At 41.3% G+C, this 18,691-nt stretch overlaps 1 protein-coding gene across 3 annotated transcripts in view; it reads left to right on the top strand.

Moving 5' to 3' along the window:
- The window catches only part of RAPGEF4 (Rap guanine nucleotide exchange factor 4), a 168,627-nt gene that overhangs the window by 26,711 nt on the left and 123,225 nt on the right, over positions 1–18,691 (top strand). For all 3 annotated transcript variants that reach the window (XM_083706177.1, XM_083706179.1, XM_083706178.1), the window contains one exon: positions 993–1,139. In XM_083706177.1, the coding sequence (XP_083562303.1) occupies positions 993–1,139 (147 nt within the window). The remainder of the gene's footprint in view (positions 1–992; positions 1,140–18,691) is intronic.

Here is an 18,691-nt window from a genome sequence, read left to right as displayed (position 1 = left end):
AATATTTACAACCAGATGGAAGGTTTCATTTTTGGAAGAATAAATTTTCAGAGTACTTTTTACAGTTCTATCAAAATTACTGATTTGGTTATGCTATTAGAAATACATAGACAGATAGTTATGAAATTATTGTGAGGTTCAATAAGCCAGCTGTTTATATTTGGATAACTTTTCTGCTGTACTTTATTTGAAGGAGAAGAACAACCATTTACTTAATAACAATTTAAACAATTTATTAAATTAAACAATAACATTATAGCACATGTATCCATGTTTGTTAACTGATGTGGTTAAATGGTGTGTTTATTTTAGACTGAGTTTTAGCACACATGAAAAACTTAAAACAAATCCTTATTTCCTGAAGAATAGCCTTTGGACTATTTACAGAAAACTAGAAAGATTTTTCCTCCAAAAGCATTTTATTTTAAAAATCCAATTTAAATAAAAAAAATCTGATTTAAATTTTAAAAAATCTGAGTTTTAAAATATTTTTTAAAACACTCATTTTTATCCCCCCTGGCCACATATGGTGGATATCACAAAAGGTAGCAGGGTGAGACCCGCCCCCCCTCTGGTCCTTCCTTCTAATTTGAGCACTGGGCAGTGGTGATAGAAAGCTATTCTCTCATAGGCAAAAATCTCTGTGATTTGCATTGGGCAGACTAATTCATTCTGATGCTGAGCTTCGGTTCAAATTAAGACACGGTTTTGCTAAAACCCCACTGTGCTGTGCATGACTTGGACAGGCATAGGCAAACTCAGCCCTCCAGATGTTTTGAGACTACAATTCCCATCATCCCTGACCACTGGTCCTGTTAGCTAGGGATGATGGAAGTTGTAGTCCCAAAACATCTGAAGGGCCGAGTTTGCCTATGCCTGACTCAGAATATTTGTTTACAAGCGAAGGCTGCTGCAAATCTTTTAACAGGACTGTGGCGTTAAACCCTCCAGAGCCTAAAGGCTTATAAGTTCATGTCTCTTGAACTTCACAGGATGCTGTGACAATATGCACATTGGGAATAGGAACAGCTTTCGGAGAGTCAATTTTGGATAACACCCCTCGCCATGCCACTATTGTTACAAGGGAGAACAGCGAGCTGCTGCGGATTGAACAGAAGGATTTCAAGGCACTTTGGGAGGTAAGCTCAAAAGACTACTCAATGAATTATAACATGGGGAGAAGACATGGTGCTTAATGAGCCTAGCTGTGTTATTAGATGTATGTGGAATGCACAGGGAACCTTGACTAATACAGTGGTACCTTGATTTAAGAACAGCTTAGTTTATGAACAACTTGGATTAAGAACACTGCAAACCCGGAAGTAGATGTTTTGGTTTGTGAACTTTGCCTTGGAATAAGAACATGTTTTGCTTCCTGTTGAGTGTGTTCCATTTGTAAATTGAGTTCCCCGCTGCTATGGGAAAGCACGCCTTGGTTTAAGAACGCTTTGGTTTAAGAACAGACTTCCGGAACAGATGTAAGTTCGTAAACCAAAGTACCACTGTCAAATTAGTTGTTAGGCCGGCTCTGAAAGTATGGGTTTGTTACATAAAACAAGAATATATAACATGCATACAAGTAATTGCTGAAAGAAGAATTGCTGACATATTTGTACCAATGTTATGAAACTTAACAAGTCATAACATACTAGTTCATAATGTGGAAATATATATATGGTTGCCCTTTCTTAAAAAAAAAACCCCCAATGGCCATTTCTTCATATAGTTGTCTGTTTGTGTACTGTTGTAACATCACATAAAATAAATTGGTTCGGTCATTAAAGCAATCTCCCATTTTCTCTTGAGCCCTAAGAAATTACTGAATTTTTGTAGTTTTATCAGCGCCTGCTCCACGCAGGCCTCAATTGCACTCACCTCTAAGCCAAAACATGGCTTAGCAAGAGTGAACAGCCAGGGCAGAAATCACAGCCTCTCTGCTTGTCCCTTGGTCCTGAATTGCTACCCAGAGCTAAGCCATGGTTTGGCTTACCATTACATCCAAACCAGGGGTCTGCAACCCACGGCTCCGGAGCCGCATGTGGCTCTTTTACACCTTTGCCACGGCTCCGGGGCGGATACTAGCGAGGGGAGGAAGTGCATTGTGCGCCCCGACACTCCCCACTGTGGCAGGCGCTGTACTGGCTGTGACGTTGCATGGGGGCGGTGCGTGCGTTAGTCACGCACCGTCCCGACGTCACCTTCCCGCCCACCCGCTACATTGTAAGGGGCATGTATGCTGGTCACTGCATTGAAAGGGGGCATGTACGCTGGTCACTGTTTTGAAGGGGAGTGAAGAACACACACACACAAAAAGGTAACTTGTTAATTTAACGTTTATTTCTATGAGGAGTAATTCTGAGGGGTCAAACAAAGAAATAATTTTAAAAAGTGACAAAAAAAGTTATTTTTATAATGACGAGTTTTGCGGCTCCCAGTTTTTGTTTCTTCGGAAACGGGTCCAAGTGGCTCTTTTGGTCTTAAAGGTTGCAGACCCCTATCCAAACCATGGCTTGCGGATTGGCTCCCCTCCCCCCGCCAACAAGCCTTGAACTGTAAGCCAAGAATAAACTTTGATTAGAGCTTGTGATTTATTGGGAGAGAAACAAACCATGGGCCTGGGTTTCCTACGTAACAATAAACTGAACAATGGCTTAACTCTGGGGAGCACGGGGGTAGCAGGACCAGGAGAGGAACAAAGCAGCCATGGCTTTTGCTCTGGGTACCTGTATGCTTGCTCATCCTTGCTTAACCATGGGTTGGCTTTTAGTGTTGCGTGCAAACTGGACCATATTTTTGCTGCCATCAGTGAATCAAATATTTATTTTAAATCCACTGCTACTAGTTTTCCTTGGTATCTGAAGAAGTGTGCATGCACACGAAAGCTCATACCAAGAACTGACTTACCGGTAGTTGGTCTTTAAGGTGCTACTGGAAGGAATTTTTTTTGTTTTGACTATGGCAGACCAACACGGCTACCTATCTGTAACTAGTTTTCCTTTAGTTTATGATAACGAGGAGGAAGATTTTGAATTTGTTTGTTGCTTTTTACAATAAGCAAGATTTAAAATGCAAAAATACCGTTAATAGAGAGCAGTGGAAGCATATGTAACATTAGGTAAAAGATGAAATTATATGGTTTTAAGAAATTTTGCAGAGGTGTAGCTATTTTATCTTCCCACCCACTCACCCTAGTTTGCTAAGTGGTGTTTCCAATGAACATTCCATGACATAGTTTCTCGTTTTAATTAGCTAGCTTTCCATACTTAATTTGCTGAAATGAAAATGGCTTTGTATTAAACACCTGTATTGTTAAAATAGCCTTTTATCTGCAACATGGCTTTTTATTTGGCAAACTTTGTTTTTCTTCTGTTGCGCTGCCCCAGATGTATGGATGCCGCTAACTGTTTCTCATGTTGTGGGGAGAATCCTGATGTCAGACCTTTGTTGAAGTTTAGAATTGGCAGGAAGATGAAATTAATGAAATTGAGAGTACATGAGTGAGAAACCGTTGAAGCTCTTGCTGCTTTTAATTAGTCACGTCTTCATGCTCAATAAGCATCATTCATGTGTTGACGTACTAATCTGGCAGGCATTTCAGAGAAAACACTTTCAAGGTTTTGAAATGTGACCTAAAAAGTACTGGGAAAGGCATATTTGTGTCTCACTAAGAGCTGCATAGCCTGTAGGCCTTACATCGTTGAGAAGGGACTCTGGCTTTACATGGGATTCCATAGAAGCGATAACAGTCTACTTTTTACCTGTCAGACTATACAATACAGAACCAAAAATCTATTATCAGTCCGTTGTTGCTCAGTTTTGGAAATGTTACTTAATGTGCTTGAGGCCTTGTACCCGATAGCATCTTAGCCCTAAGTGCAAGAAATCAGAGTTTGACACTAATTCCCTGGCCAACATTTGATGTCAGTTTGTGGAAAGAGAGTTGGTCTTTTGGCTCTAGGCATGTTTGGACAGCACCTGATTCTTGCGTCTTGTTCTTCAAAGGTCACCATGCAGTATGACTATGTGACAGCATCAGAACAAACACTCTCTACTGGCTTCTTTGCATTTTATTTGGCTCAAATTATACGTTTGCCTTTATAAATGCCGTATTGCCATGCTCTGGCTAGAAATTGCAAATATTGCAGGTGGTATTCACCTAAATATGTGCACTAGGTCAACGGGATTTCTTTCCCCCACTCCTGCATGTATTCTGCACCATCTCCAAAGCTGCTCCAAAGGCTTGAAGAACCCCCAGAACAAATTTAGAGGGTGTTGGGAGGAGGTTGAGAAGGGGGGCGAATGTTCTATTGCACAAGGAGAACTGACAGAACATTCACCGTAATGCTGTGTTGAATACAACCCTCAATGTCTGCTTGAGGAACTTAACCAATTGTAGAGGATAGTGGTTCAGTTCAGAACTATGAGAACTGAAATAAACTTTGAGCTTCCATGCTCTTGGTCACTTCCGGCTTATTTATTTAATTCAATATTTGTGTTTGGCTTTTGAAAGTGGCTCAAGTCACTGATAAAATATGACAGGAGCAGACCTGGTGGTCTCTTCATCTGCGCCCCCTTCCCCTCCTGAGTCTTTGCATAGTTGTCCTTTTTTGGCAAACCATAGTTTGCCATTGCATTTGAAATAACAAACCATAGTTTCATCTTAATAGTTTCCCTGCTATTAATTTTCAACATTATATCAAAACAACCAATATTATCCTTCTGGCAGCAATTATTAGCAAAAATAGCCGTCTCCTCCCGCATTGTCTACTTCTGTTTGAATAACACCCAGCCGATGAACATCTGCTTAGCTATGGATCATGTTCTTCCTCAGAGACATCTAGTTTTACAAAGGCAGCTGTTGAAGCAGCTTGTTAAAAAGCGAAACATTTGGTTTTAAGATGCCCGGTCCCTTATCTGCAAACCAGGAAGCTCTAAAACTGGTGAGCTCATGCCTCCTTAGGCTTTTAATTTTTAAATTGCACCAAGTTTAGAACGACAGGCTGCTCTCTGCAGGCTTTGAAATTGGCTTCAAAGGAATACAAATCCAAACACATTATTATTATTATTATTATTATCATTTAGATTTTGATTCCATCCTCCAGACTAGAGGTTCATGATAGACTATAAAATGTATAACCAGTATAAAAGCCATGGAAAAAATATCAAAAAACCTGAAGTACTAAAACAAAAAAGAACCAGAAATTACAAGCAGTCAGGCAACCAGTCTAAAAGCTCTCAACCACAATATACATAAAAGAGGAGCTTTTGACCGCTTGCTTTTGGGAAGAAAGGATGGCAGAAAATGAGTTTATTTGTACACATTGCAGGATGTTGCAGTCGCTCTGCTCACTCTGTGCCCATTCATTTTCCTTCAGTTCAGTCACATAAACTCAGACAGGAAGGGAGTGAATCCACTAAGAGATTTACTTATTTTTAGTGCTTACTTTCCGTAGTGTCCCTATCGCCATGCATGGCTTGGAACTTCCCCAAGGTGACAGCAGAAAAAAACAAACACGTTTTCTCTTACGTGGAATAAAAAAATAATAGTTTGGCACAATTGGAATCCGTGGATAAGAGTCTGTGTACAAGGCATAACCAGAGTGTTTTCCAGGGAGTGATAGAGCAAGTTTTCTTCCTTGGGTATTTGGAAAGAGATCACGACAGGACTTCGGCGGTGGTTTGGCTCTTCCTTTTGGCTAGGTATAGTAGCAATGAACTGAGTGATTTGATAAGTGCTGCCATATCTCATTTTCTTTTGATTGTTATGTGTGTGTCTCTTGCTAAGCCGTAAATCTGAAAATTAAATTTCCTGAGCCAGCCTAAAAGCAACAACAACCCATAGTAGAAATGTGTGGCTTTAAAAAAAAACCAAAAACAAATTGCACGGTGCTGGAACGGTTACATAACATCAGATTCGAATCCTTTTTGAAAGGATCAGGAAGATTTCTTAAAACCAAAATACGATTAAAGGCCTTGACTCAAATATACCACTCGTCTGAAGTCTATATCCTTACGTACATAGCTTTTAAAGAGAATGCCAGTATTATACCTACATTTTTTAATATACACTAATGAGAATTCTGTTTGCAGCTCAGGAAGCAGATTAGACAGTACAGTTTAATAAGCTTTGTGACTGGAAGGATGAAGTCTACTCCACATTTCAAAAAAATCTGATATATTATGGTGGTGTCTAATGTCTACGGTGTTGCAGTAGTGCTGATGATGAAATGGACTTTTTGCTTTTATTTGTATATATTTAAATTTGGAATTTTATAGTATTGTACCATGCCATGAGATTGGTGTCAACAAGGAATGGTTTAGAACTATACAAAATAAAGCCTAATTTCAGTCATGTATTTTAGATATTTGTCTAAACAGTACTAGGCACTTCAGCTGGTTTTGAAATGTACTAGGGGATGTTTGTGTGTGTTTAATGATGCAATTCCTGTTCCTGTGGATATTTGAAATGAATGACTCAAATGTACAGTACTGTTGACCATTTGACCATTTGTTTGATCATTAGCAGATTGGACATAGTATGTGCTAATTACAATTTAAATACAACTAGAAGTAGCTACTTTACAACAGTAGCTGTGGTTTGAGGAGCAATTGGAGTGCTGTGTCAGTAAAATATAACTTATATTTCCTCCTCCTTCTTCTTCTTCTTCTTCTTCTTCTTCTTCTTCTTCTTCTTCTTCTTCCTTTCAAGCGTTGCACGTCAGCGAGTGTTTTACAGTTCATTTGCGAAGGAGATTAAACTTGATATAAGACCTGAAAAATTGCAGTAAAAATTCAAGAGGAACTTTTGATGCTAAGGCTAGCCACTCGAAATTACTGGGTTGATTTATGGGGTGCTGTTTTGTCAGTTTATTACACAGTAATCAACTCCAGAGATCTTTGCTAGGATTTAGTGATTTCTCCCTAGGCAAGCCCTGTACAGATACAAAACCCAGACAGTTAATAAAGTGAGGAATATTGGGTTTTATGGGATGATCATGTGATTTCAAGTAGTAAAGTGTTTAGAGACCCTCAGAAGCACTAAAAACACAGCCAAGAAGCAGGCAGCTGCTCTGTAGACACTTAACTGACACGCTGTGTGTAGACTGCTCTGATTCATCTATTTGTTGTTGTTGTTGTTGTTTTGTCGTTTAGTCGCATCCGACTCTTTGTGACCCCATGGACCAGAGCACACCAGGCACTCCTGTGTTCCACTGCCTCCCACAGTTTGGTCAAACTCATGTTAGTAATAATAATAATTTATTTATACGCCACCCATCTGGCTGGGCTTCCCCAGCCACTCTGGGCAGCTTTCAACAAAATATTAAAATACAGTAATGCATCAAAAGCTTCCCTAAACAGGGCTGCCTTCAGATGTCTTCTAAACATCTGGTAGTTGTTGTTCTCTTTGACATCTGATGGGAGGGTGTTCCACAGGGTGGGTGCCACTACCGAGAAGGCCCTTTGCCTAGTTCCCTGTAACTTGGCTTCTCGCTGTGAGGGAACCGTCAGAAGGCCCTTGGCGCTGGACCTCAGTGTCCGGAATGAACGATGGAGGTGGAGACTCTCCTTCAGATATACTGGACCAAGGCCGTTTAGGGCTTTAAAGGTCAGCACCAACACTTTGAATTGTGCTCAGAAACGTACTACGGAAACATAGTAGCTTCGAGAACACTGTCCAACTATCTTGTCCTCTGTCATCCCCTTCTCCTTGTGCCCTCAATCTTCCCCAACATCAGGGTCTTTTCCACCAATATGCCTTTTTTTCTCCCTCTTTCTAAATGGTGGGAGATCATGATGTTGCAGCACAACAAAACTGATTGCATTCAGCAAAAGTTAAGCAGCTCACCTGCTGCTGTTGCTCCCATATTATAATAGGATTGCTACAGACTGCAAAAGAAAAAGGAGGGAAGCAGTCACTCTCGTAGCAAGAAATACACCCAAACACACTGTATTTAAGCAAACAGAGACATACTTACCCTTTCCACACCATTTCACATAGAATCGGTCTGCAGGCCGGCCCTACTGTTCAGTAGAGCAAGGCAACCACCTTAGGCTGCAGCTGTTGGGCAAACAATGATGAGACACAGTTGTTTGTGCCACACGGCCTACCCTGTATCCTTTAAGCTAGCCTGCTGCCCTTAGTTGGATGATGCTATGTCATTTTCAGGATTGAACTGCCTTCCTGCTTGGCTCCTGTATGTGGAACCGGTGGTGGGAGGCATCTTGCCCTATTCCTCAGGCAGCAAAACGTTTTGGGCTGCGTTTGAATTGGTAGCAGGGGAAAGTGGAATTGTGCCCACTAGCCTCACCCGTACAACCTTATCTTGGTCCAAAGGCGTGAGCAGAGGAATCTGCTATAAAGCTTCAAATATAATGTTTTAAGTGCATTGTGCAAATGTGACACAAGATGGTGAACTAATGGGAAATTCCATATATATTTTAAAAGTTTTTTTTTTTAAGCATTTTCACAGCGTTTTTAAAAATATATGTCTACATTCAGCCTGTGTCTACTCTGCGTGCAGATTCAATTTATATGTGCACAGGGTTTGTAACACCTACAGCTGAACTATTCAGACATCCGAGGGGCATGGTGTTGATTGATATGGAGAATTACTGTACAAAACGGGCTGGTGTCTCTGGTGACTTTAAGGCTGAAGTCAGACACAAGTTTGGTTTGTTTGGGTTTTTTTAAAAAAAGAAAAATAGAGGCAGTTTGATAGTACCATTGCCACCCCCAGCACTTGAATACGCTTTTTTTCTGTCCTGGGGCAGCCTCTAAGAAAAATATTTTAAAAACTGGTTCTGTAGGTTCTATAGATTTGAGGAGTATGAAAAATGATTCTGAAGTTGTTGTGATTTTCATAACTTCAGCAAGACACAATTTCAGTTATCCTGAGACAGATCTACAGCTAATCCATCGTTTCTATGGTGAGATGATGTGGGGTCTTGGGCTGCCATTTTATTATTTCTGTCGCGTCTTCTGTTTTCCATGCTTTTTGTTCAGAGGTTTGTAGTTTTAGCAGGTATTCCTCTGCTGGTTGGATCTACATTCCTCTGGAATTAGAAGCTGGCACACTGTCTACAACTTATTGCTGACAATTTTTTAAAGGACGTCGTCAGAGTAGTGTAACCCTGAATGCTTTTAAGTATTTCTAATGTTTTAGTTTTAGGAAATGACCTTTGGATGTAATCAGATTTTATGCAATCTCAGTGCACAATGTTGCACACAAGGTTTACCGATCTACTCTTAATGTTGTGCTTCTGGTGGTTATTGCATTTTGTGACCGCTCCAACTGCAATACCGAGAGGAAATGTATATCTATGGCAATTTGCTCTGCAGAATGCGGTTCCACAGAAGGAATAGGAGCCTGTTAGATATTATTCACCATTTCATGAGCAATGAGCAACACATTTCCCCTTACACACCAGGAATTGGAAACCTGAGGCCTTCCAGATGTTGCTGCACTACAACTCAACAACTTTCACTTTTTGAAATATGGCAACCCTAACTACAATATCCCTGGACCATTGGCCGTGCTGCTTTGGGCTGATGGGATCTGGAGTCCAGTAACATCTGCAGGGCAACAGCTTCTTCAACCCCATAGTCGCCTTTGACTGGACGTAACAATCCAGGGGTCCTTTCCCTTTTTTTACCTCATAAATTACGAAGGGAAATGGCTAGATTGGGGCTTTCAGGAGTATTGCACCAAAAAAATAAAGTGTGGTCGGAGGACATGCTTTGTTTGATCACAGTAGGGAGGCCTCTTTTTCAGCCTCTTAACAAATGTTAACATCATGAGTGTGCTGGTCCCGTGGGTTACCCGAGAGGCGAGGTCCAAGTCCAGTCCGTGGTCAAAGGTGCAACGTGGAGGCAGTCTGTAGTAGCTGAAGCAGGGAGTCGGGTGAAGTCAGGAACAGGCATGTAAGCAGGGAGCCAGGGCAGGTCAGGAGCTCAGGCAGGAACTAGCAACCAACAATGTTGCTCCCACAACCTGGGACTGGGGCTACTGGCTTTTATCTGCCCCGAGGCATAAGGCGGCCCTTATCCTCTGGTGACTTGCCTCTCCTGGCCTGGAGGCGAGCACTCCTCCTGCAGGAACTTAGTTCCCTCCGCCTCTCTGCCCTGAGCCTCTGCAGCTCAGGAGAGGATGGTGGGTTACCGGACCCAGAGGCAACCTCAGCTTCCTCTGACGGGACTGAGAGTGGAGCACCTGCAGGCAATGGGTCCTCCATCCCCTCAGGAGCCAGAGCAGACTCAGCTGGTGCCTGCACCTGAGGATCCAGCACAGGTGAGGACCCTTCAGGCTCATGCCCCAGCCCCGGCTTAGCTGGCCCTGGAGGCGGGGACTCCTGTGCAGGCTGGGATGCCTCAGGTTCAGCATCCAAGTCCAAATCCCAGGCCATCACAATGAGATTGGACAGCTCCCACAAGACAAAAGGAAGAGAAATAGGAAGTTGCCTTATAGTGAGTCAGGCCATTGGTTCAATTCATTGACTGTCTCCATTGACTGGCAGCAGTTTCTCCAGGGTTTTGAGCAGAATTCTCTCCCTACCCAGAGATGGCCGGGATTAAATCTGGGACCTTTTCGTACTGAGCTGCAATCTTTCCCAGTCAGGAAATGTAAGCAATAAGAACAAAAATACACCACACTCCGTAGCCTAGTCTTTAGAGCCAAAACTCCGCAAGAGGGTCAGGGAGAAGGCAAGGGAACTCCGCGAGTAAACTAGTCAATCCCACAGGCTTCTCTTTTAGCTGTTCAGTTTAATCTGATAGGGATATTTAGGTTTTGACTAATCATGCGGAGCTCTGTGAGGCGCGCCCCATGCTGAGTTTTTAATTAAAACGTAAAGCTTAGGGAGAGAACTCCAGGAAATGAATTCTAATTCAGGACTCTCAGGGGTATATACAAGCTAAACCTGGTTATTTTAAGTCTAACAGTATACGGGCCGGGGAAATTTGTGTGGGACAAGATTGAAGAAAGGATTTTTAGCAGCTTGAATTTTTTTTTAAAAAAAGTATAAACTGTTTAAACACATGACTCTTCAGTCCTTTGGTAGCTAAATCGATCCTGCATAGTCTGCACATACAGCATAGCTTTTTTAAACACACTCAGACACATTTCTCCACCAGAGATTGTGAGGGTGGATTGTACCGCTTCAGACTCTGGTGGAGAAATGTGTGTGAGTGTGTTTAAAAAAACCCTTAGTTTATTGAGGAGAAAGGATATTCCTCAGCCTACTACTTGCTGGGCTACCTTTCTACTTGGATGGAATTTGGCTTAGTGGTGGGTTTTTACCACCGCTTGCAGTGAAACAGTCTGGCCTATTCTACTTCTTTAGGATTCTACAACATTCTGCTGCATACAAAGATCAAGCCTGCCTTAAAGGGAACCTTAATTTCTTAATCCAGTGGAGCAGTGCATAGATGATAGATAGATAGATAGATAGATAGATAGATAGATAGATAGAGAGATAGATGATAGATAGATAGATAGATAGATAGATAGATAGATAGATAGATGGATGATAGGTAGATAGATGATAGATAGATAGATAGATAGATAGATAGATAGATAGATAGATAGATAGATGATAGATAGATGATAGATGATAGATAGATAGATAGATAGATAGATAGATAGATAGATAGATAGATAGATAGATGATAGATAGATAGATAGATGATAGATAGATAGATAGATGATAGATAGATAATAGATAGATGATAGATAGATAGATGATAGATAGATAGATGATAGATAGATAGATGATAGTTAGATAGATAGATGATAGATAGATATAGATAGATGATAGATAGATGATAGATAGATAGATAGATAGATAGATAGATGATAGATAGTTAGATAGATAGATGATAGATAGATAATAGATGATAGATAGATAGATAGATAGATAGATGATAGATGATAGTTAGATACATAGATGATAGATGATAGATAGATGATAGATAGATAGATGATTGATAGATAGATGATAGATAGATAGATAGATATAGATAGATAGATATAGATAGATGATAGATAGATAGATAGATAGATAGATAGATGATAGTATGGCGGATCCTCATTTTAAAATATGGCATCTCCTTACTTTGTTCTTAAACACATTTTGCAAAGCACAGCTGAAAACAAAAATTGCATATTCTGTATTAGTTCTAGCTTTTTTATAATTGATTTTTCGTGACTGAGAAAAGATTGTGGCAAAATACATTATGTTTGCATTTATGTCAGAAATGCTCATTTTTATTTTTATAATATTTCTTAGATTTGATCGAAACTTTGTGTTGTTGTTTTTAACATGTGACTATTAGGAACATTGACTGCTCTTCTGAGAATAGCATAAAAAGTACTGGTGAAAACCTACACTTATATTTCTGGAATTTGCAGTTCACCCAGTCACGCTAATTCCCAAGGTCATATGCGACTGAGGTTATTTCAGGGACTGAAATTTCTAATCTCTCAGCTACTGTTCCCATCTCACTCCCCTTGGCTTTTAAAAAATAAATCTTGCTACCACAAAGGATTAATCTGCATGTATTGTACTTGTACCGGCATAATTTTGTCTTGTTTCAAGTAACTATTTCATTTTGTAATGGAAAATATTTTTAAAAATATACCGATAATGGTGGCTATTATAATATTTCATGCTTGGTTTAGGAAGTGTACTATATATATATTTACAGTGGTACCTCAGACGTCGAATGGATACCGTTCCGGAAGTCTGTTCGCCTTCCAAAGCGTTCGGAAACCAAAGCGCGGCTTCTGATTGGCTGCAGGAAGCTCGCCGGACGTTTGGCTTCCAAAAATAGTTTCCAAACCCAAACAGTCACTTCTGGGTTTGCGGCATTCGGGAGCCAAAACATTCAAGAACTAAGCTGTTCGAAAACCAAGGGGAATGTAAACTGACCGATGAATGTACATAATAACCAGCTATTGTGCATATTCACCAGGCCTCGTAGATAATGTGCACATAACCCTTCCATGGAGGGAGAATTGTGCACATGTCCCAGTCAATATGCAGATAACACGTTTGTAGGCCCCCTTAAGCATATTCCCAGTGCTCAACTTTTATCACCCTCCACACAAGGTTCTAAATTTTGTGGCGAGCACCTGTGAGCAGAATCTCTCATGTAGAAGTTCCTCCATCCCACACGAGGGATGCTGAAGCTGAGCGACAGGAGGGGGGAGGATAAGCATCTATCCACTCTCTCCTTCAATCCTAGTTGTGGGGAGAGGGAGGGATGGGTCTCCCCGGACAGGGCTATAGATATCATGAAGCTTGAATTGCAAATCTCTTTGTGTGTGTGGTTTGCTGGCAGATCAGAGACTATGGTTTCCTTAACCATGGTTTGGTATGATGTCTGAACTAAGCCAGGAACGTTATAGCTGTGATAGGCGGCAGCAGCAGCAGCGTAGCGTGGGGGGTGCAGGGGGGCCGGCCGCACCGGGCGCAACATCTGGGGGTTAGGGTTAGGGGCGCAAATCCACGGGTTAGGGAGCGCAAATTACTTGCCTTGCCCCGGGTGCTGACAACCCACGCTACGCCACTGAGCAGCAGGAAGACAGTTTAAGAGGTGTAGGATGAGGGGAGCAGCGTTCGTGGGACCTGAGCGTTCTGCTTTCTATTTCGATGCATTAAAAAATATACACTTGGAAAATAGCATGATTGGGAAGAGAGCATGATGAGGCTAAGCAATCTTCTGTTCTAGTTCTGATTTTTGAGCTTCAGGTGCTGTAATTTTGACAAAATATTTATCTGGAAATCCTTGCAGAGTGGATGATGATATAAGGAAACAGACAGAAAAACCAAACTGCATCATTTAGGCTCCATCTTACTGCTGCCGCCGCCCACAAAAACTTGTCAAAGGACTAGTCTATACAGTACTTGTAGAGAACTCCCCCCCCCCCCCATATCACCTACATAGCTTAGCTCCTTAGTTTGAAACTACAGGCAGAACAGAGGGGAAATTAAATTAGTCATAGAGAAATAAAAAAAAATTTGGGAGCTTGGCTGGCCGAGAATTTTACACTTAATTTGTCCCCAGAGATAGTTCTCCTCTCGGCTTCTCTCGGTACTATTTAAGTCTCTAGCTCATTATAAAACTCTTTACTCTGCACCTCTTTCAGATGGGTCAATTTCTCCATCTGTTTGAAGCCCACAACAATTTCCAGAGTTTCTGTTTGAGGGAAATCTCCATGAACTGAAGCTATGTTGACAGGTTATCAGTTTGAAATTCTCAGTTTAGAGCCTCAAAATTCTCAGTTGTTGTTCAGGCTCTTGGTGGTCCTTCCTCACCACCTTATTCTTCCATATTCTTTCTCTCGCCTCAGGGCAGTCCTATCTGGGTGCAGTTCCAACTGCCCCTCGAATCTGCTGTCCCTCACACCGAACTTATTTTAAAAGCGTAGGAAGCTTCTTCCCTTTCCTTTACCAAAATAAAACCCCCACAGTGTTTCCAACACCACTTGCCCATGCGGTGCCTGGATTTTTCTCTCTCCTCACCCACTTACAGGCCAAACATCATTGATTGTGATATTTGAAAAATATCACAAGGAAACGTTAGGCTCCCCCCACCTCAGCGCCCCATCATAATTGAAAAAAGATCGATACTTGTGTCAGCAAAATGGAGGCGTATAGGAATTGCTGAGACCATTGTCAGATCTATAGTGCAATGGAAGCAAGTATGGAAGCGAGTATATGCAGGTGGCGCTGTGGTCTAAACCATTGAGCCTCTTGGGCTTGCTGATATCGGCAGTTCAAAGCAGTGCTGATATCGGCAGTTCAAAGCCCCATGATGTGGTGAGCTCCCATTGCTCTGTCCCAGCTCCTGCCCACTTAGCAGTTCGAAAGCACGCCAGTGCAAGTAGATAAATAGGTATCGCTCCGGCAGGAAGGCAGACGGCATTTCTGTGCGCACTGGTTTCCGCCATGGTGTTACATTACGCCAGAAACAGTTTAGTCCTGCTGGCCACATGACCCGGAAAGCTGACTGTGGACAAACACCGGCTTCCTCAGTCTGAAAGCAAGATGAGCGCTCCAACCCCATAGTCAGCTTTGACTGGACTTAACCGTCCAGGGGTCCTTTACCGTTACCTATATCACTATAACTGCCAGGACTTCCCCAGAGAATTGTGGGAGTTGTAGTTTAGCAGTCAGAATTCTGTTAAAAATTCCTAGTCCAGACCCTGCTGCCTTGACCTTCTGTTTTTTGTAGCATCATTCATGTTTACAGTATCTCCGTTAGCAACCATGATGTGTTCTCCAGCTCCAAACAGCACTCTTGATCCAGTTGAGCCTATTGGCTGACCATGATTCGCTTTCAAAAACCCCCTGATGTTTACATAGTTACGATTAAAAAACGAAATAAAATGCAACAGTGCGTCGTGACAGGGAGGTCTGCACTGCTTTCCACGCTTCAGCCTTGACTCATGCTGCCTCCAGAGAAGGATGAGAAAATAAAATGATGCTTACACCATTACTGTTAATGGAATGCAAACAAACAAGAACATCTTAAGAAAAGAGGGTTCACCTCGATATGCATTGCACCAATTCAAGAGCTAAGGCTCTTGGATAAAATGCGTATGTATGAAAAGTAAGAACGCAGCCCAAGGACAATGGGTGCTATGCCACTGGTTTATTGTTGGAGGTACCACTTTTTATTTTTATTAATATTTTATTAGAACAATTCCATGTATAAAAAGAGAGTGAGAAAAGTGAATGAGATCGAAAATAAATAAATAAATACGGTTACAGTACCATATATTAATATACAGGTGTGTATATTCTTATTATCCTTTTTTTAAAAAAAATACGGTACTTTTTTATTCAAATTTTAAACAAAACATATTATCTAGAAACATATCATCCTTAGTTCCCCCCATTTTTCCTCCCTCCCCTGACTTCCCTCAGTTCCAGTCTTTGATTTCTCTAAAAATTCTGTTTTCTGCATGTTACACAGTTGTATAGATCCTCAAATTATTTAAGTAATAATTATCAATAAAACGTTTGTGAATGTTTATTCAAAACCAGCCAAGGAGTCCAGTTCGCTTTGTTGTGTCTTCAAATACTTTGTAAAGTGTTCCCATTCATCTTTAAAGTCACAGTTATCCTTGTCCCATAGCTTATATGTCAGTTTTGCCAGTTCTGCATAGTCCATCAATTTTTCTTGCCATGATTCTTTAGTTGGGGTTTCTTGAGTCTTCCATCCTTGTGCTACTAAAACTCTCGCGGCTGTTGTCACATACATGAAAATATTCTTATTATCCTAATGCACATATAAATGTCAATAACCTAATATATTCTGTGTAAACTCATTCCAAATATTGTTGTATTTATCCAAAGAAAGTCTATAAGCTGTCTGTTCATATGTTGACAATGTTGTCATGTCAAGCCAAGAGGAATCGTATCTCTATTCTTCCTTACTGATGGCCCTACCTCTGTGGCAGACTTCACATGTTACGTTAAGTGCTGTTATCACTGGAAAAAAGGGTATTGGGAATAATTGACTTTTTAAAATCTCATGCATTTTTATACTGCCCTTCATTGTATCAGATGTCAGGGTGGTGTGTACAGCTTGAGAGAAATACCACCAGCGACCCAAACAGGAAAGCAGCTGGTAAAGCTTTGAGACAGACTAAAACTTGTCCAGTTCTTAGCATAGCAGGTATGTTATCTGAATATATGAATTTGGGATGGGAGGAGATAAAAACTACCACAGGGGTTCTCCTCACCTGTCACAGCCAGTTGGCGACCCATAAGATAATTCTGTCTGCTTCCCAAGTTTATCATTTATGCAGCTGATCAGGAACTCTTGGGTGTGGGTCTCCATTTCCACCTATTTATGAGCAGTGATAACAAAGCTAAGAAGTGTCCAGGAATGGCCAGGACTCTCACAATCCTTTCTGATTGTTTTTCTTTTTTTAATCATCCTGCTAACTTACAAAGCATGATGCTCCAGTCCTTCCTGCTTCGCAAGTGCACAAGTCTGTACATTTTCTTAGCTGTGGGTGGGATGGAATAAGATTAAATAAAACATAAGCAGTGCATAACTCTTGCACACAACAGCTTGCAAGCCTAAGTTACCTTGCTTTCTCCTTTCCATATGCTGTCCCATATGCTTTTAATTTTATTTTTTTGCTGCTGTTGTGCCTGGAAATATCTTTAACTAAAATTGAAGTTAAAAAATAAAATAAATGAGCAAATGATATAATTACTCCAACTGCAAAGAGGAAGCATAATTTCCTTAGCATTATTTCAGTGCGCTGAATTCAAAGGAAACTCTTTAAACCCCACCCGATAAACCAAGCTCATGGGTTGTCTGGGGGCAAAATAAACCAGGCAATCCACGAGCAGTAAGCCATAGAACAAATCTTGACTACAGAATGTGGCTGCTTTGTTCTTCCTCCAGTCCTGCTGTTGCCACGCTGCTAGAAGCTAAGCCATGGTTTGGTTTAGCATTACATCCAAACCCAGACTTATTGCTTATGTCACTCCAGCCAAGGAGTCTGAGTTTGGATGTAATGCTAGGCCAAACCATGGCTTAGCTTATAGCAGCACAGCAGTAGTAGGACTGGAGGAGGGGGAAAAGCAGTCACAATTTTCTCTCCAGGAACCAGCATGTTTGCCCCATGGTTTGTCTTAGAATTACATGTGGGCCAGGTCAGATTCTGGATGAGGTACACCCAGGCAACTTGTTTGCTTAGTAAGAATTTGAGTCCTGGTCTTCCCAGGCCTTTTAATCCCTATAGCATGCCAGTTTTCCAAGGTTTTAGACTCTTTATTTATTATTCTTTATTCACTGTATTCTTTATTTTCTGTTAACTGTTTCTTTGTTTTGGCTATTTACCATCGTTTTGCTTCCGCCGCTTGCTTCTATTGGTGGGTGCAATACTGTTGGTAGAGAAGTCATTCTTTGTTAAAATATATATACTGTCATACCTCATGTTACGTCCGCTTCATGTAAACGTTCTTTCAGGTTACGTCCCGCGGTGACCTGGAAGTACTGGAAAGGGTTACTTCCAGGTTTCGCTGCTCGCACATGCGCAGAAGCGCAAAATGATATCACATGCATGCGCAGAAGCGGCGAATCGCAACCTGCACTTGCGCAGACGCTCCGCTGTGGGTTGCGTTGCGAACGGGCCTCCAGAATGGATCCACTGTACCACTGTATACCTTTTTCCGTCTATAAGATGCCCCCATGTATAAGACACCCCCTATTTTGGGGGACTTTGATTTAAGAAAATGGGGAGAGATCTATCCCTGTATGAGACGCCCTCCCAAATTTTGGACATTATTTTTTAGGGGGGAAACCTAGTCTTATACGCGGAAAAATACGGTAGTTACAGTAGGTGTGGTAGCATGTTTGACTTTGCCACCTGTTGCCCTGAGTAATTTCCCATTTGGTAAGTGTGCATGTCCCGTTTCCATGTCATATGTGCCAAACATCTGCACAGCATGTATACAAAACTCTTGAGCAAATGGGAGCAGGCTCCTTCTGTAGCAAGTGGGGATAGGATACCCTCCTATCCTAGCCCTCTTTGAATGCTTATGGAAGTCAGTTTGCATTTCAAACTGGATGCCATGCTTGTAGTGCTGCACTTCCCCAGAATATCAAAGCCACCCGTGACTCGTTTTAATAATTAATTATGAATTTAGCAAATAGCAAATCAAA

This window comes from Podarcis gaigeae, assembly GCF_964106915.1.
Source record: "Podarcis gaigeae genome assembly, chromosome: 1".
Lineage (NCBI taxonomy): Eukaryota > Metazoa > Chordata > Lepidosauria > Squamata > Lacertidae > Podarcis > Podarcis gaigeae.
The sequence above is the reverse complement of the archived record's forward strand: the minus strand, read 5'-3'. Positions and strand labels throughout refer to the sequence as shown.